This window comes from Spinacia oleracea, chromosome 4 (assembly GCF_020520425.1).
Source record: "Spinacia oleracea cultivar Varoflay chromosome 4, BTI_SOV_V1, whole genome shotgun sequence".
Classification (NCBI taxonomy): Eukaryota; Viridiplantae; Streptophyta; class Magnoliopsida; order Caryophyllales; family Amaranthaceae; genus Spinacia; species Spinacia oleracea.
The window spans coordinates 103202141-103221981 of NC_079490.1; the positions used below are offsets into that span (position 1 = coordinate 103202141).

A 19841-nucleotide genomic window follows, 5' to 3' on the forward strand; every position below is an offset into this window, starting at 1 on the left:
TTAATTTTTTTATTTTAGAATAATCAAATTTTTATTTCATTAATCATTAACCACAGACTCAAGAAAATCATTGTCTGCAGGTTGCAACAATGTTTTCATAGTAATAAAATTTGAATGAGTAAAAAGTACCATGTCCACTCTGTAATATTTCTTTGGTTCCTGTCATTAGATGGGCCAAATATTTGGAACGTATACTGTCAGAGAAAACAGAGCGCCGTACTGAAGCCAAACGTACTAAACATTCAAGAGCCTGATAACAAAAGGAAGATTGAATAATTAGGAATAAGTCAACTGTAAAAACATAATCAAGAGACATGTGTAGCCAAATCCATGACTAATAATAATCAAATTGCTCATGCTTTGTTCAGTCGTATCTAAAGTCATGGAGCAACATCAATAGGAGTGCAGGACCAAGGAAGCACTAAAGAAGAGAGTCTATATGCCAAATCAATAAACACTGTACAATAAATGTGACAGTAGCAAGACCAGGTAAAACCCACCATGTCTGGAAACCAGAGAACCTTATACATATTTGTAATAATTTTCAGAAATTAAAACAGACTCGGGTCATGCATATAGCCTATCAGCTCCCAAATTGTGCATACCTTCGCAGATATGCTGAAATCAACACAAGTTTGAGACTAATTTTGTTAAACAAAAATAGCTGGTTTTAGTGCCAGTCCTGTTCTGTGAGGTTGTGACTGCATACGAATGTTAAAGTCACCTTAAAATAGGTATGGTAAACCTAGTGGCTGAAGCAAACTAGATAAGATGCATATGCATAAAATGTAAGTTGATTTTAGACATACAGGGCTTGGGGGAATTAAAACCAGAAGATTTCCTTATCAGGAGAACAATACCAGATACTGATTTCCTCTACATCAAAGCAAATCCTAAGCCTTGTCTAGCAAAGTAGTGAAAATAGAAGAGGAAAATGGAATATAAGTTAGTATACGTAAATGAGAACTTGCTACGAGAGGAAAAAGAAAAAATAAGGAACTACCATTAAGATTGAAAAAGAATTATTCTATGGCTGCCCACAAAGATGGCATAGTGTAATTCCTGTACGACTCTTCTTCAGTTAAAAATGATAATAGTAAAATATAGAGGTCAACAACACCCAACGACCTATATAACAAGAACTACTACAACCTGTAGGATGATGTTTTAATAGTTTGACAGTACATGCAAAATTAGAGAAACAGTTAAAGCTTTGTTAATTGGACTTTCATACTCATGTCGGACATGGATAAGTGCCCAAGACCCAAGTTTCAGACTACAGCTAATGTTATAAAAAAATATTCCATATTTTCTGGCCCAAAATGAAATGTCTAGTGTCCATACCCACGTCAAATAGTCAAAGATGACACGGGTACTTAAGAAACTATAAGTAAAATGAAGAGTCCAAGTAACATTGGCCTATGATGCTCGACTAGGGTACGAATATACGACTTGGGTATGGATCCAAAGAGTCAGCCATAGAAAAATCTAAAATCAAGCACCTGCGGACACATTTCAGAGGTGTCCAAATTTCAGATATGGACTCCGGGACATGGGCAATCAAATGATGATATTATTTTATATTATTTTAGAATTATTTGTCATAAACGAATGCGAATGATTTTCTAGTAAAAAAAATATGTACTTAATTAAGTCATATTAGAGGTTAAAATAGACAACTTGAGAAATGCAATTGCTTAAATAGGGAAAGGATAAATCTGCCTACTTTTTACTCAATTACTTCCCAAAACCAACAAGACATCTAGCCCACTCAATTGCCCCTCTATTAACCTATAATACTGGAGAAAGAAAATAAAAGGGGCAGCCTGTCCTCCATTTAAAAATAATGCTTTTATAGATAGACGAGAAAGTAGATAAAAACTCAGTAGTGAGCAGTAGACCCGTAACATCAATAAGTCGTCACTGGAGAAGGTGGCTGGAGGGGCTTAGATTAGAGATGTTAGAAGCTGACCCGACCCGAAAAAACCACCTGTTTCGAAGTGTAACCGGACTGGTTTGACCCGGAAAATTCAGGACTCAAACTCGATTTGTAACCGACTGAACTCTAGCCGACACCCGTTTCACCCGATCTGAACTCCACCCGTCACCGGTTTGGTCCGACCCGAACTCCACCCATCATCGGTTGGATTCAACCCAAACTACACCCGACACCGGTTTGACCCTGAACTTCACCGGACACCATTTGACCCGGAAAATATCTGATTTGACCCGATTTGGTGTGACCCGAACTGTTATCTAACCTACACCGGCTTGACCCGATCTAAACTCCACCCGACAACGATTTTACCCGAAAAATATTTGATTTGACCCGAACTATTATCTAACCGACCTAGTATTGAACCGATTAGGCTTCAACCTGACCAATATCTGACCCCACTTAATTTTACCTCCAACTTTTTTAATTACTAAAATTCACGTACTTGTTTATTTTTTATTTGATAACTTATTTTCCCTTTCTTATTCTAATAAAGCTATAATTGTTTAATAGCTTGTTTAAACTAATGAAGTATTGATAAATTGGTGGTAAGTTATTGTCGGCTAGTCGTTATACTTGTACATCTCATACTTGTGGAGTCCCGTTATTGTCTTGTTGTATACTTATAGAATAGAGATACACCAATACAACATTTTGATTGTTAACACTAGAGATTTTAGTCATGTTTGGTTACGTATCAACTAAAAAAAATACAATTTCATAGATTAATGTTCATGTTGTCTCAATATAGCGTTTTAGGTTCCAATTAGCTACTTACAAGTTACAAGAAGTACTTGTATACTAGTATTAATTAGGGGTTCTAATAAGCCAAGCCGAGCTCGAGTTTGGTTAAGCTCAACTCAAACTCAAAAGCGTAGAGTCAAGCTCAACTCGACTCAAAAATTCACACGCTCAAAAACATCAAACTCAACTCAAGCTCGAAAACTAAAATCAAGCTCAAAATAAACTCAAAATATCAAACTCAAGCTCGAGAATTTCAATATCATGTAAAGCTTATACTTCAAATCAATATATCAAAATGAGCCCAAATGGGAGCCCAAATGGAAATGATTTGTAACACTCTCACACTAAAAGAGTTATATTTATAATATTTCTTTCTCTCCTCCCTCCCTTTTTTCACCAATGTGGGACAAAATGTTTCTTAACTTTTATCTAACTTTCCTCCTCCGTTCATGCCTGATTGTGCACGAACAGCTTTCTAATGATGGAATATTGCTATTTCATTTCAACTTTACATTTTAGATACAAGATCAACTCCAACCCAATACATTTTTTAAAACACCGTAACGTCAACAGCTCAAATTAATGAATATTCATTTGGTTAACTAAAGATTTTAGGCATCCTGTAAAGGAAGAACGTAATCAACATGCTGTAGGCCTGTGGCAAGTTCAGTTCCCTTCCAATAGATATCAAACAGCTCAATAGCACTCAATACAGCATGCAAAAATGGATAGAAAGAGGTAAGAAAATCAGCAAGGGAAGCAAATGTTTCTGCCGCAAAGACATTAAGTTGTTGCTAAGAAGGAGCCTTAATTCTGGTCTAAGAGAGGGACAGAAAAAACACATACCAGTATTTGCCAAGACAAGTGAGTCATAATTATCGCCCCTCAAGAAGGGAGCATAAATAATATAGCTTTTTTTACTAGAAAACAGAGCTTTATCTATAAACATGATGCAGAGAAGGCAAACTATACGACCTTGCTAAAAGTTATTGCTGAAGAAGATGCAAACCTAGCTAGACTTTAATTTGTGCCATGCAGTTCAAGCAAGTACTACGTCATGATGAATGAAGATGAGATCGCCACTGTCTATCTACTTCCAACATACTACAAACCTTTAAATAAAGAAACGAATGAATACACTATCTTTGACGATATACTCCGTATCATATATGTGTGAATAACTTCGATAAGTTTCCCAGGGATTAAATGTTGAGTAAAAATGATAAAACATTTATATTTATAAAAGGTTATATTTATGTATAAATAAATCGAGCTTCTCACGAGCCGAGCCGAGCCGAGTATCGATACTTGACTCTTTTTCGAGTCGATCTCGAGCTTGAGTCGAGGTTATTCGAGTCGAGCTTTGACCGAGTCGGGTTCGAGTAGCTCGCGAGTTCTGCTAGCTCATAAACACCCGTAGTAAAAATCAATCAATATCTAATGATTTAATCCAATTCATAATAAGTTATTTTCGGCTAGTTGTTATACTTTCAATTCTTATACTTGTAAAGTACATTATTGTCTTGTGGATTTATGTTCCTATACACATTACGTTCGTTAACACTTGACATATTAGCCATGTTTGGTTTCATGTCGATTGAAAGAGAGACAATCTCATAGATTTATTGTTTCATACTTTAAGTCTATGTTGTCTCGATATAACGTTATCAGTTCTAATTAGCTAGCTACTTCTTGTTAAGTACTTGTATACGAGTAATAATCATTAAATGTCTATTGATATGATCCAATTCATGATATATGCAAATGAATATTATGTCTATTGCTATGATCCAATTCAACTCATAAACTTGTTAGGACTACTAGTAAATTGAAGAATTGATGTGATAAGTTATACAAAGTAGTTGTTCAGTTGTAGTTGGAGTATATTTAATTATGATATATGTTCTTAACTTCTTATAGACTATAATCGTTAATTATTTAGTCAGGTTTGATTTCATGTCAACTTAAGAGTTATATTCTTATAGATTTATATATTACGTACTTTAGTGTTTACATGTGGTTCTCATTAAATATAATTATTAATCATCTTATAACTTACGGAATTATACTCCCTCCGTATTTATTTAAGAGATACACTTGGTCGGGCACGGGTATTAAGAAGGAGAATTGAATGAAATAAAATAATAAAGAAAGTGGGGTTGGGTAGATATTTTAATAAGTAAACAAGTGAGGACCATGTCATTTTGGTGGGGTAGGAGATGGGATGGGTGTAATCCCCCGTAATTTTATACATTTTATTAATATATTTTAATGTATATTTAATTATATTTAAATAGAATTTACGAATTTTAGAAATAAATATGTAATTTAAGAATATTTATTTTTATACATTTTAAATATTTCAATGATCTATGAAATCAAAAATAATTTTAAAATTATATTTTGAAAGAATTTGAACAAAAACATTTCTAATCGGTTTTGGATTCAAACACTAGAACACAAATCTAACCCTAGCCCAATTAGTAAAGCCCAAGTAAATACACTCTCAAACCCACATAATTTTCTAATTCCTCTCCCCTCTCTTTCACGTCTGCCTTCCCTTCCTCCCTCTTCACGTTCTTTCCTCTTCACGTGAAACTCGCCAAACTCAGCCTCCTCCTTGCTCCAGCCGCCGCATCAATCGGACTGCCGCTGCTCCACCACACGACAGTCCGGTCAGTCCTCCGCCGTCGGTCAGTCCTCCGCCGTCCGGTAAACTCTTCCCTCCTCTTCTGTTTCGTTTCCCTTTTCTCTCTCGTTCTTTATTACTCTCCTCCTTAATGCGTGCTTTATGTGCTGCGACAACCATCACTGCGAGTTCCTCGCCACCAGCCCTGACCGCCGCCGACATGGCTGCTGCCGTGCCCAGCCGCCGGCCAACCTTGCTTCTCCTTTCTCCTTCGTGAACCAGCACTCCCCTCTTCTTTGTTTCTTGCTCGAATGCGGAACCACCACGTCGCCAGCCGCAGCCACAGCCACCACTTGCGCCCAGCCGCGTCGGCCCATTCCCCGCAACCACCGTCGCTGCGCGCCACCTTGGCCGCCGACAACTCCTTCCTCTCTTCTTCTTTGGTTAATTCTTAAACCTTATAAAACTAATTAATGTTTTTATTATGTTTTATTAATTTAATCTATGTTTTCTTGAATTAAATTTATTGTTTTTATGATTTAATTATGAATTCCATATTATATGTTTTGCATAATTAAATTATTAATTTTCAGATTATATGATTGAATTGAAATAAGAATTTTAATTATTAAAACATGAATTTTTAAGGTTTTAATAGTTTTGAAATCATGGTAGAATGATTAAAGTTATTGTTTTTATGATTTCAAACATGTTAATTATGTTTTGGAGTAGTTCGAAATTAGTTTATGTTGCTGAAAATTAAAGTATGATGTTTGCAAAGAGTTTTCAACGGATTTCAATCACTAATTCAATAATTATTATGCTAGGAAATCAAATACTCAAGTATTGATATTGGGGAAGGTTCTAAATAGGTTTAGGATGTATTTAGAATGTTTTATTATGGTTGCGAACGATTAGAAATTGATTGGGAATATTTGTTGGTTGTTTTAGGCGGAGAATTCTCTTTAGGCGACTTTTGAATTATTAAAGTAGTCTTGCAGTTTGTTTACACAAGGTATGTACATACCTGTGTGCTTGGAGATGTGTGTTATTATTGAAACCATGTTGAATTTGTCGATGAACTTAGTTATGTTGAAATTTACATGTTTAATATTGTTGGATGAACATGTTGAACATATATTTCGTTATGAGAATTATAACAGGTTAGTATGGATGATTGATGCAAACATGTTGTTTGGGAACACTAGATTATTTTATATACATTGATTCAGATCGATTGATCGTTGTTCCCTTTTAGTTTTTCACTACTTTATGAGGGCCGGGGACCTTGTTTAGTAAGTTGAAACCTTATACCCATATAGAGGGGTTGATCAGCATTAAAGGAAAAGTTGGATTAATTGGAATAAGTCTTGATTAACATCTCTGTGATCACTTACTTAATTCCAAGATAAAACAGTGGAGAATAATTGTTGATTGTACGACTTATGTGATTGTTGAGTCATAACAGATTTTAATTCGTAAATCATGTAAAGTGAAACCGAGTAGCAATAGCTTTAGATTGTGCACGTCTAAAGTGACGGACAATCAGGAGTTGGGGTCATGGTCGTCTATGGCTTTCTCTGGGCCGGATTGATCACCGGTTCTATTTTATTCAAAAGTCCCTCGATATCGCAGGTCATTGGAGTTTACGGAGTCGCGCCCGTACCTCGTCTTCCTTAGTGAAGAAGTTTCTAGTAGACAACTCAGTCCATTGACTATTTCAATTAAAATAATGTTAATGACACAAAGGTATAATTCAGTCAAATATAGTCTTCAAGTCAATATGTTTTGGTTATCCTATGTTTTATTAGTATCATGTTAGGATTGTTCGTTTAATAGAATCATGTTAGGATTGTTTGTTTAATAGAATCATGTTAGGATTGTTCGTTTATAGAATCATGTTAGAATTATTATTGATTTAGTATGTAGTACTCAGCTTTGCTGATTGCGTGTTTTGTTTGTGTGTGTTGATCATGGCTATGCCTTATTGATCCTGTGATGACCCATTTTGGTGAGCAGTCTCTAAGGATCAATAAGCATTGTCCATCTACAGGTTTGAAGATGATGCATCATTGGGTTCGGGATTGGAGAGCTTGTAGTTTAATATATTTTTCTAAGTTGGATTTAGTTTGGTTTAAATGGACTTTAAACTTATTGAATTAGTTCGCTGAATTTGCTTTTCGTGGTTTGGTATTTTGGAGTTAATTCCGTAGTTGACTATTTATAAATTAAAGTTAGTTTTATGTTTTCCGCTGCAAAATTCTGAATAAGCCGATACGTTTTCACACGGGCGATAACACTTTGATAATTCTCTATAATTATATTTATAAAAAGGGTTATTTTAGAAAAAGGAGAATTGTCGGGGTGTTATAATGGGTTTATGAAAATATTTGTTTAATAGGATGGTGGGTCATAAGGTAAATTAGATGTATTATTTAATTAGATGGTGGGGTTGATATGTTATTAAAAATGGCAAGTGTATCTCTTAAATAAATACGGCCGGAAAAGGCAAGTGTATCCCTTAAATAAATACGGAGGGAGTAACAAACTATTATAACAATGTTGTAATTAGTAAATTAAAAATACTCGTAGAGACGTAGATTACTAGTTTATTAATTAGAAATAGAATGAAAAAACAAATCGATAATGAGTTGAAAAGATCTAATCTGAAATTGAACCAACCCGATACCTAAGTGAATGACCCGAACCCAAATCGACCTGGTTTGAATTGATCCGACTTGAATCTTTCCAAACGGGAATGACCCGAGTCAAAGTCTACCCGACCCGAGTCTGACCCGACCAAACCTGGTTAGAACCCGACACGGTTTCACCTGGTCCATTTATGAGCTGAACTGAACTTGACCCGACCCGAAATTTACCCGGACCCGACAACAATTGACCCAGTTGAATAGACCCGACCCAAACCCGATTTGTTCCTGAAAACTTTTGACCCGAATTTAATCGAACCGAATAGACTCGAACTGTAATTGGTCAACCCAGAGTCCATCTGGTGACCCGATTTGACACCTCTAGCTTAGATGCCTGAGTAGTTTACCAGTCGAGTTGTTCTAACAAGCAGAAGAAAACCCAAATGTCTTAATTGTTTTTTTTTTGGGATCAATTTCAGATCTAGGGTTAGAAAGTGGCGAGTCCATTTACTCACTCCCATGTCCGACTAGTATTCCGTGTCAGCACTCGGGTGAGGTCGTGTCGACACAGGTAGGGCTGGGGGAAACGCGAGTCCGAGAATTACAACATTGGTTAAAAGATATATTCAGATGGAGCCATAGAGTTCAGTAACCATCTATAACCAACCTTCTATGTTAAAAATAAAAATTAACAGAAAAATAAAAATAGAAATGAAAAATGCATCATTTACCTCCTTTGAGATTGGGGGCTGTGTTATAGCATAGTAGTCAAAAAATATTTTTAGTGTTGAAGGATCTTCAAGGATGGGTTTCCAAGAGGATGGAACCTGCAATGACACCAGGAGTAAACAATGATAGACATTGACTTAGTTCAGGCATTAAACAACTGAACAAGAATGATAGTATGAGTTTTAAATAAGATTCTGACCTGGACAGCACCAAACTCTTCTGAGCTCTCATCAACAGTTGTGCCAACAAAGTCAAAAGATAAACACTTAAGTGCAAGTGAAAGCGCCAGCTCTTGCAACTTGCTTGTCACTACAAGTGACATCAATATAAGTTTTTGTATAGAGAAAAGTTAGAAATCGGCATCAATTATACCGAAATGTATCAAAATTTAAAAGGAAATTATAACAGTAAGAAGATTATAATGTTAATGCAAAGAGAAAAACAAGACAAGATAGATGATTTGACATATTACCATCACTAGTGAGTTGCTGCAAGGATGTTAGAGAAATTTGGAAAATTTGAAACAGTGACTGATCCCTAAAGGAGCATGCCACCCTCCGATGATGTGTAGCTGGTAACCCTGAACTAGGCTACCAATTAAAGAAATGAACATAGACGTAAGTAGGCAGTTATAAATAAATATACATAATACTCAAAAGTAATAAGTAACTAAATGATAGTAAAATAAAAAGAAGACTGATGAAGTAACCCAGAATGAATACCATGAAAGCAATATTAGCTAGGACAACAGAGAATGCACGAATAAATATTTTGTAATGCACATTGAACTGCGAATGCAGTAACCAATAAAATCTGTACTCAGCAAATTGCATTTCATTTATATCTTTAAGTTCAACTATTGGCAAGGTACAAAAGGTGACTTTTTTTTTCTTTTTTTAAAATTAATTCCAAACCGCGAAGCTAAGTTTTGATCAATAAAAATACAAGAAGGTACAAAACGAAGTACAATAGAATAGCAGTGGCGGTTAAATAATTCCAAACCGCGAAGCTAGGTTTTGATCAATAAAAATACAAGAAGGTACAAAACGAAGTACAATAGAATAGCAGTGGCGGTTAAATAAAAATAATGCACTACTTCATTAGTCCCTATATTACAAACTCTAGAAACATATTAATGCAAAGACAAACCTGATTTATCTCAGAAACAAGCTGATTTAGTATCTTCAACCCAATAGCATAGTGATGCGGTGTTGTCTGATATATTTACAAGAAAGAGAATCAGGATTAATTCACAAAATGACAAGAAAGACATGCTTAAATTCTAATTGTATTCTTCAAAAGGAGGTTATAATTGCAAGTTCATAGCTTCTCCAATCAAACATCAATTTTTGGCTAGTATTAGTTAGATAGTTGCAACGATAACTATAATAATATAATTAGCTCCATCAACAACAAAATAATTAGCCATACTCGATTCTATCCTTCTAGAATGGACCTGGCCATAAACAGAAAATAATGCAGTAAAACTCCACTACATCATGCATCACAAGAAATTAGATTTATAGGAAAACCGAAAACCCCATTTGAGGTTCCAAAGCTATCTTTAGTGTCTCGTTCTTGTTGAGCTTCAATCCAACTAATAAGGTTTGTCCATGCACATCAAACTACGACTAGCTAAACAAACTTGCCATAGTATATTTTGTTTCAGAGTTTCCGTCACAATAGCAGCTACTAGTCTATGAATTTACCTGTATGGATCCCATCACCGACAGGCTAGCGAAGTCCGAATGTAAATGTAACAGTTTTTCCTGTAACTAGTTGGTCTCTCACTCTCTCCACACCAAAACAAAAACAAAAATGATAAAGTCATAAAGGAAAGTAGTCCAATGAACAAAAAGTAGTAGACGAAGGGCTCCAATCCTAGAATTTAGAGAAGCAACGGAAAAGAAACAGTAAAACTTATGGCCAATCTAGACAAGGATAAGTTAACTAAAGAGAAAACTGCAGCAAATTGGAATATGTCCGGAAATGAATTGTCTGCTAAATATAGAGGAATGTGTTTGTCATCTCTACTTCTGAAATGCCTTTTCTTGAAACTGCTAGGTTGAATTGATGACTAAAAACATGTGAAGATACTTGCTAACTTGAACAAGGTTTAAAGACAACTCAAAGGCAGTACAGGACTTATCTATAATATAACATTCTTGAGTACTATGCAGCAAAATGTCAATATTACAAATGAAATAAATTAATATATTTGAAACGTGGTATTGCAAGCACCTGGTTAAAAAAGCTCATGGACTCTTTAACAACGTCTCTGAATCTATCATCATCAAACCAGCCGAACTTTGTGAGTCGGCACAATAGTTGAATGAGAGATTGTATCACAAAGTGCTGTAATTCTGGCCCTCTTGTGGCCAAATAGTTTATCAGATAGTTCCCTTGCACAAAAGTAGAAAATAAACAAAGAGATCAGACAAGAGTAAAAAGTGAGCTCAAACATAGCTGAGATTGGCTTTAAGCCGATGATTCCAACACTCCCTGCGGTTTGGATCACCCTGCTTTAAGACACGATGCCAAGCTGAAAGTTAGAGTACAAGATTGTATACTGCTGGTAATACAGATCAACGAACCACTTCTAAATTATCCAGAACCACTCACCGCAATTAAACATATCACTAAATCACTAATTGGATGTATAAGGCCAACATGACAGCAAAAAAACATTTGCCAGCACCAGATGCAAATTTCACAGCATGAAATCTAAGAGGAAACTTGTCAAAGTCCCAACTTTGGTCATCCTTCTGTAACCAGTCCTATCTTTTGAGTAACTAGGAGCAGTCCTGACTTTGGCGAACATCTTCTGGAATCGGTCATTAACCAGAAGTAACCTTCTGAGCAGGTTAGAATGTGATATGTGGCATGTTTCTTGGTCTTTCTAAAAAACTCAATTAGTTTATTCCCACTTTCCTATAATAGCACCCCTCCGGGCTCTCACCCTTGGCCCTCCCATGCTCCCATAAATACTACCAGCCCACCAGTAACCACCCTCCTCAGCTGCCACCAAATCCACAGCCCCACCCCCACCTTAACAGTTGAACCCTTCCCTTGCAAGTTTCCACTATCCAGAAACACCTCTCTAACTACCACCTGAATCTTGCTAAACCCTTTCCACAAATATCCAGCACCACCACCAATCCTTTACTTTCACATCACCTTCCCACATCGAAAACACAACCAAGAACCAGCCTCAGTCTGCACACTAATTCAATTAACCTCTCCACCTGCTCCTCATCACCCTTACAAAAAAACTCAGCCTCCAAGAAAATACGAGCCTTCACATTTTGGGTCCTCGTGTGCAGATTGGATTAAAATTTTAAAATTGAAAATTAAAGATCTTCTTCGTTGATAATCCGTATAGTACTATGGTAGTGCGGTACTGTCACTCTCTCTAAATCTTAGAAATCAAATAATTTTCTTCCAACTAATGTAACAAAGAAAACTTGCAGAACCTCAAAATTCTCTCTTCAATTGCTTTCTTTTCTCTAGGTTTTCCCTCTAGTGTTCTCCTTTTCAACCAGATGGATTATTGTGAGTTTGCACACCTTGTTTGCAGCCCCTTTTTGCAGGTTTGTTTTGGTTGTTGTGGATTAGAAATGGTGGAGAGAGAGTAAGAGAGAGAGAGAGAGAAGAGGAGGTTAAAGCCATACTTTGATAGTCATGACTGGAAGTATCTAAGAGAGGAAGATTTGACCTCCCGGAACCAAAAAAGTTGTAGTGGTAGTGGTTAGAAGAGGCTGGCTGGTGGTAATTAAGGTGTAGAAGGGCCAAAAGGAGAGAAAAAAAAAGTAACTAAAAAATTACTGATTTATTAGGTCATCAGTCAAACAAGACCGTTTTGAGAAGATAGTCTAATAGTTGGGACCATCCTAGTTAATTGAAAGTTGGAACCTTATACAATAGATCGACCACAGTTGTGGACATTTCTTGTCAATTTTTCATACCTAAGGTGCACTAGAACTTTGGAATTTGAGTTATAAAAGTAACTCAATATAGACGCTTCCGAATATGTCAACATTGAAACGTTGTCATTGCCAATATTTGGATAAGAATGGAATGGCATCACTTAAGGAAAACCAAACTATTAATTCATCACTCCTCTAAAATACAGGATGGTACTTGTCGCCTTATGAAACTCGGTTTTTTAATACTAAACCAAAGCATACTACTTATAAATATATACAAGTAATACAAACAGCATGTTCATCCCTTCTGTAAAATACACAACCAGTGAAATTGACTTCCTAAAGACCAAACCAAATCATAAATAACCTTGATCTTCACACACTGATCCTCACACAAGAGTCCCTTCTATGGAGGCATGGTTTAGATCTACACAGCCATATAGTCTCATATCATACCGTTTTCAAGAGGATTCTGTTTGACCCTTGATTAGGAAACAATAGCATCACAATTAACTGGCATTACATGAAAATACATGACATGTTAGCTATAGTCCATCTCAGTGTACTAATCCAAAGCTTAAAAGATTGCGCACTCGTGATGCTTTCAGCTTTCTTTAGTCCATTCTACAATTTATCCAATTAAGCAACTCATTCTCGAAAGTAGACGGTGTATAAAAAGTATACTCTTCAAAATCAAAGGGAAAAGAAGATTTTCAGTTCCATTCAAACATTCATTCAACATCAACTAGATATTGATACTCCCTTCGCATAAACAGTTGTCACATTGCCCGAGTGCCATATAAACACACATTACTCAATTTAGTAAAGATATTTCGGAGAAATGGTATTCCAAAAAAATTTATCACTAACCATAATCATTTTAGGAAACATGGAGAGAATAAAAATAACAGAAGGGCAGAGTCAGCTGCACATACTGATATCAAGGCGAAGCTGCAACGATAGTGAATGGTCCGTAACTTGCTTCAACAAGCTCGAACTCGCGAGCATCAATGCATACGGTGTCAATGCATTGTCTAGAATGTACTGACATTGCGGAATATACTCCGAATTCATCGAAAAACATCTCAAAGTATTCTCAGCATGAGCTCTTTCGGCCGAGTCCTGTGAATTGTATAGCCTCTCACATAATGCCTCCAATTGCTGCAAACTCTCCATACTTTCACACTCAAATCGAACTCCTTCAACAAACAATCAACACCAAATTCAACTTCCAAACATTCAAATCATAACTTAAATTGAATCAACAAACATAAATGAAACTTCGTCATAACAAAATGCTATATACGAGGTATAAACTGTGCTTCAACTTAATTCACAGAGTATAGTCGAAAATTTCAACAAAAAATCAGAAAAAAAAAATTATTGGAAAGCGTGAAGATCGACCGATTACCTTGTACAATTAGAAAAAATTTTGAGATGCAAAGTTGAGATCAACGAGTCGAATCGCTTAACTCAGTGAGAAATTGAGAGGAATTTACGTAGAGAAATTGCTGACATTGTTCAATATGAAAAGGAAAGGGGGAAGAATGTAGTAGCAGAATCAAATTTTGTGCATCAAAATGTTTGGAGAAATAAAATATTTTATTACTGCTTTTATTTTCGTGTTTCAATGTCTTTTTTTATGCGGAGTATATATTTGTGTGCGGAAGAAACTTGAAATTCCAAAAAACAATCGGTCTTGCGCGCAACGGGGGTACGTTAATATTAACGTACACCAAAGGGTTCACACGTGCCAAATTACCAAACAAAAAAGTAGAAAGAAACAACGCTGAAGAGGAGAGAGAAATAATGTAGAACAGAGGATTAGAGGAGAGGAAGAAGCCGCGAAATCAAATGAGAGAGAAGCTGCAAAATTCAGGTCATATCCATTCCAATGGCACTACTACGATCAAACAAACCGCATGAAAATCTCAGTGTAAGTTTGTTCTCTTTTGATTTTGATTGAATTTCGAATGCAAATTTGGGATTGCCCGCTAGGTGTTCGATGAATTGTCTGTGTGAATTTCTGAAATAGGTTGTGTCAACATTGACAGATAAAATAGGTATGGTTGAGGTTATGAATCACAAGGGCAATTTGTTGAAAACGGTGGGGATTAATGTAATGGAGCGCAAGATATATCTCTCAATTGAAGAAACCCTGTAAGATATCAGGTGCCATTTTTGGCTTAAGCTTTTGATGGTCGTATGAATTTGTGTTACCTTGGAAGTTTTTATATCTTGGTTTCCATTTGGTTTAGGTATATGGACAGATGGGATATGGGTGTTCTCTACCGGTGAGGTCTGCATACATGCTGATTTTGCCAAGCCTCCTGGTCAGTGTGTTTCTGACTAGTATATTGGGTGATGATGGTTATCGTAATCATGGTGCTTTGGGGATGCAATAAAAGATCTTTCTTTGCTTGTACTTTATGCATAGAGCAGCTAAATATGATCTTTATGTTGTTAATCCCATTCATACAACTTTTGCTAGGACAAACAGGTTTAGTATCTGAAGATCAAATTCTGCCAATTTGGAGATATGTTGTGGTAGGTACCGTTGTAGCTGCTGCATTGTTGATACCCTCAACCGATCCTCTGACCCCAAAATAGTATGAAATGTGTGGCTATATATGTTCTACATTGTGTGTTTTTAGTGTTATATTAATAAGCCTATTAGCTCAACTGGACGAGCACCGTGCAACTTGCGTGGAGATGTAGGTTCAAATCCTACATAGGCTATTGGTTTTACTTGAAAAATAAGTCGGCATTTTGGATAACTTTTACCAATTTAGGGATGAATTTATTTCTATTGATAGTCGTTTCTCAATATAGCAAAACACAACCCAATAGTATGTAGGCTATATGGGACTTGAACCCACACCATGTACATAAATGCACATTGCTCTACCATTTGAGCTAATAGCCTTAGTGTTCAAACATTTGCATATTGGGTAGACTGGTACAAAACTTTTCTTAACTTTTAACAATTTCCATAACTTTAACCTATAAAATTACAACTTTAACACAGAAAAGTACAATGTGTGAAAATAAAAATAATGCACGACTCACATTAGCTGAAGAAAGGTAAAAATATAAAAGTCAAACTTTTAGTAGTTAAAGTTAAGTTATTAAAAGTAAAAGTTAGGCTTGAGTCGACGGAAGACTGTCTTAACTTTTAGAACAATTTCCATAACTTTAACATATAAAACTACAACTTTAACGCAGAAAAGTACAATGTGTGAAATAAAAATAATGCACGACTCACATTTGCTGAAAAAAGGTAAAAATATAAAAGTCAGACTTTTAGCAGTTAAAGTTAAGTTATTAAAAGTAAAAGTTAGGCTTGAGTCGACGGAAAACTGTCTTAACTTTTAGAACAATTTTCCATAACTTTAACCAACATAACCACAACTTTAACACATAAAATTACAAGGTGTGGAATAAAACAGATTGCATAACTCACATTAGCTGAAGAAAGGTAGAAATATAAAAGTCGGACTTTTAGTAGTTAAAGTTAAGTTAATAAAGGTAAAAGTTAGGTTTGAGACGACGAAAAGCTGCCTTAACTTTTAGAACAATTTCCATAACTTTAACATATAGAACCACAACTTTAACACAGACAAGTACAATGTGTGAAATAAAAATAATGCACGACTCACATTAGCTGAAAAAAGGTAAAAATATAAAAGTCAGACTTTTAGCAGTTAAAGTTAAGTTATTAAAAGTAAAAGTTAGGCTTGAGTCGACGGAAGACTGTCTTAACTTTTAGAACAATTTCCATAACTTTAACCAACATAACCACAACTTTAACACATAAAATTACAAGGTGTGGAATAAAACAGATTGCATAACTCTTATTAGCCAAAGTAAGGTAGAAATATAAAAGTCAGACTTTTAGTAGTTAAAGTTAAGTTAGTAAAAGGAAAAGTTAGGTTTGAGACGACGAAAAACTGCCTTAACTTTTAGAACAATTTTCATAACTTTAACCTATAAAACCACAACTTTAACACAGACAAGTACAATGTGTGAAATAAAAATAATGCACGACTCACATTAGCTGAAAAAAGGTAAAAATATAAAAGTCAGACTTTTAGCAGTTAAAGTTAAGTTATTAAAAGTAAAAGTTAGGCTTGAGTCGACGGAAGATTGTCTTAACTTTTAGAACAATTTCCATAACTTTAACCAACATAACCACAACTTTAACACATAAAATTACAAGGTGTGGAATAAAACATATTGCATGACTCACATTAGCTGAAAAAAGGTAGAAATATAAAAGTCAGACTTTTAGTAGTTAAAGTTAAATTAATAAAAGTAAAAGTTAGGTTTGAGACGACGAAAAACTGCCTTAACTTTTATAACAATTTTCATGACTTTTATGTTGGTATTCTTGACTTTCCAAATAAGTGAAACCTCATAACTTAGTTCGCAACTTGCAAACATATATGTGGGCTATGCGGGATTTGAACCCACATCATGTACATAATTGCACATTGCTCTGCCATTTGAGCTAATAGCCTTTTGTAGTAGCATTGGAAAAAGCAATAAAATAGACGAGGGATCTGATTCAAGGTGTATCAAGAAGAGTTGCTTCGAGAAGGTGATGAACCATAAGTACTTGTTTTGAAAACTCATAACTCAGCCACAGTCCCAGCAATATATTTCTGTTGGTGCACATTATGTACACCACCCCTCTCCTTGTGGGCTGCCAATGCAAGCGTATTATTCTGTACATCCTCCTCTGCAGTCACACCATCACCCTCAACCTGGGAAGCACGGACACGCCATTGGGCTGCCGTGTCCCGTGTCCGACACGTATTGGACACCTACACGCCTTGGACACGCGAAAATATGTGTCCGACACACGAAATTACGTATCCGGGTTTTTTCGAAAATTTAGGACATGAGACACACGGCCGGATACACGATGGACACGTCTTGAACACATATTTCATTATTAATTATGGAGTAATATTTCATATTACTATTAAGGCGTCATGAGCAATCAACAACCTTCATAAACATAGGACCAGATTCACAAGCCACCATGACATTAATTAAGGTCTCCTTTGCGGTTTCTACATCCATCATGTGAATCTGATCTTATGTTAATGAAGGCTTGGTGTTCATTCACAACAATCTCCGTCTACTTTCTAGGAGGAGTGTGGGATGTAGGAGGAGATGATTATTGTGTCATTATCGTATCATTTTGTGTAGAATAGTTCTATTTTCTTATTAGAATGTCGTTAATAAATTTAATTACTTTTTGCATATTATTTTATTAATGATTCTAATTTTATTTTTTTTGATATATTATATTATTTTAATATTATTATTGTTAGGTTATGATACATATGACAATTCATAAATCATGCGGAAACAACCATTAAGCCAGGAATACATATTATTTACACATAATCATTTAGCACAATTTAGATGCATACTCTTTGTTGCGTGCCTTCCCTAGCTGCGCCCGAACCGAACAAGAACAAGTCTTTAGGACTCCAAGTGTCGTCCCTCCGTAGATAGTCCACAGCACGTCCGGATCCGCCTTAAGATTGACCAACTAGAATCGCCCTTAAGGTACTATTAATTTTCGGCACTTTTAGGCAAATGTGTGACTGATTTTTTCTCTCAAAAACTCACTTTGAATACTTGAAAACTCGTTGTAAATATGTGACCCTAGGCACTTATTTATAGAGTTTACGGAAAGGAATTATAATCCTATTAGAATACAAATCTATTTAATTATAACCCTACTAGGATTCTAATTAAACAAAGTTTATCTATTAGGATTAGATTTAATCATATTACGAATCCCGGTAGCCTTAGGATTCCGAGTAACACACACGAGTGGCGCACAAGCACCGCACGCCCGCACGCAGGCCTTGCGGCCCACGCCGAGCGCACAGCGCAAGGCCCACTGTCGCAGCCTTGTCCGCGCGCGCGCCCAAGCTACGGCTGGGCCTGGCTTTTGCGCTGGGCCTGGTCGTATGCTTGGCGTGTGGTTGTTGCGCTTGGCTTGCTGGGCGATGGCCCGGCTTCGTGTTGGGCCTTCGTCTGGCAGGCCTCGTCCGATGCTAATTCGTACGATACGCTTCCGATTAAATTCTCGATTCCGGAATTCATTTCCGATACGAACAATATTCAATATTTCCGATTCCGGAATCAATTTCCGTTTCGAACAAATATTTAATATTTCCGTTTCCGGAATTATTTTCCGATTCCGATAATATTTCCGATTCTGACAATATTTCCGTTTCCGTTAATATTTCCGATTCCGGCAATATTTCCATTTCCGATAATATTTTCCGATACGTACCATGTTTCCGTTTCCGGCAACATCTACGACTTGGATAATATTTATATTTCCGATACGATCCATATTTCCGTTTCCAGCAATATCATCGTTTCCGGAGTATTCATTTCTTGCCTGTAACGATCTCAGCTCCCTCTGAAACCAAGATCCGTCGATTCCGAATATCCATAGATGGAGTATTTAATGCCATTAAATACTTGATCCGTTTACGTACTATTTGTGTGACCCTACGGGTTCAGTCAAGAGTAAGCTGTGGATTAATATCATTAATTCCACTTGAACTGAAGCGGCCTCTAGCTAGGCATTCAGCTCACTTGATCTCACTGAATTATTAACTTGTTAATTAATACTGAACCGCATTTATTAGACTTAACATTGAATGCATACTTGGACCAAGGGCATTATTTCCTTCAGTCTCCCACTTGTCCTTAGGGACAAGTGCGCATTTCCTAATTCCTTTGTCGCTCGATGCTTGCTCTTGAACATAAGGTAAGAGTTGTCATCCTTATTATGTCCAGAGGTGTTCCTCGGTTTTAGAGTTCAACTGATCAAATAAACAGATAATCATAGCCTATGATTCATCCGAGCACGGCCATGCATTTCACAGTTTCTAGCTCTCCGAGTGGCCTTGTACAACTTTTAAGCATCTCATCCCGATTTATGGGAGGACAATCCCAATCTTGCGATCTTGAGATTAGACTTCGTTTGATAGGTGATTACCTGAGCGTTTCCTTTATAGCCTCCTTTTACGGTGCGACGGTTGGTCAACGTCAAAGCAACCAGTTCTCAAACAAGTAATCTCAAATCACTCAGGTATTGAGGATTTAGTGTCTAATAATTTTAATGAAAT

At 36.2% G+C, this 19841-nt stretch overlaps 1 protein-coding gene across 3 annotated transcripts in view; it reads right to left on the bottom strand.

The window, feature by feature from the left end:
• Positions 1–14290, bottom strand: part of LOC110797121 (uncharacterized) — a 41595-nt gene extending 27305 nt beyond the window's left edge. For 2 of the 3 annotated variants that reach the window (XM_022002216.2, XM_022002215.2), the window contains exons 1-8: positions 14084–14290; positions 13608–13871; positions 10988–11148; positions 9896–9961; positions 9219–9336; positions 8946–9055; positions 8749–8844; positions 130–250 (exon numbers count right to left, since the gene is read on the bottom strand). In XM_022002216.2, coding sequence (XP_021857908.1) covers positions 130–250; positions 8749–8844; positions 8946–9055; positions 9219–9336; positions 9896–9961; positions 10988–11148; positions 13608–13848 — 913 coding nt within the window. In that variant the 5' untranslated portion in view covers positions 13849–13871; positions 14084–14290. Of the gene's footprint in view, positions 1–129; positions 251–8748; positions 8845–8945; positions 9056–9218; positions 9337–9895; positions 9962–10455; positions 10932–10987; positions 11149–13607; positions 13872–14083 lie in introns of those variants that run through there. The other variant, XM_022002217.2, reaches the window with a different exon arrangement.
• Positions 14291–19841: the final 5551 nt, after the last annotated feature.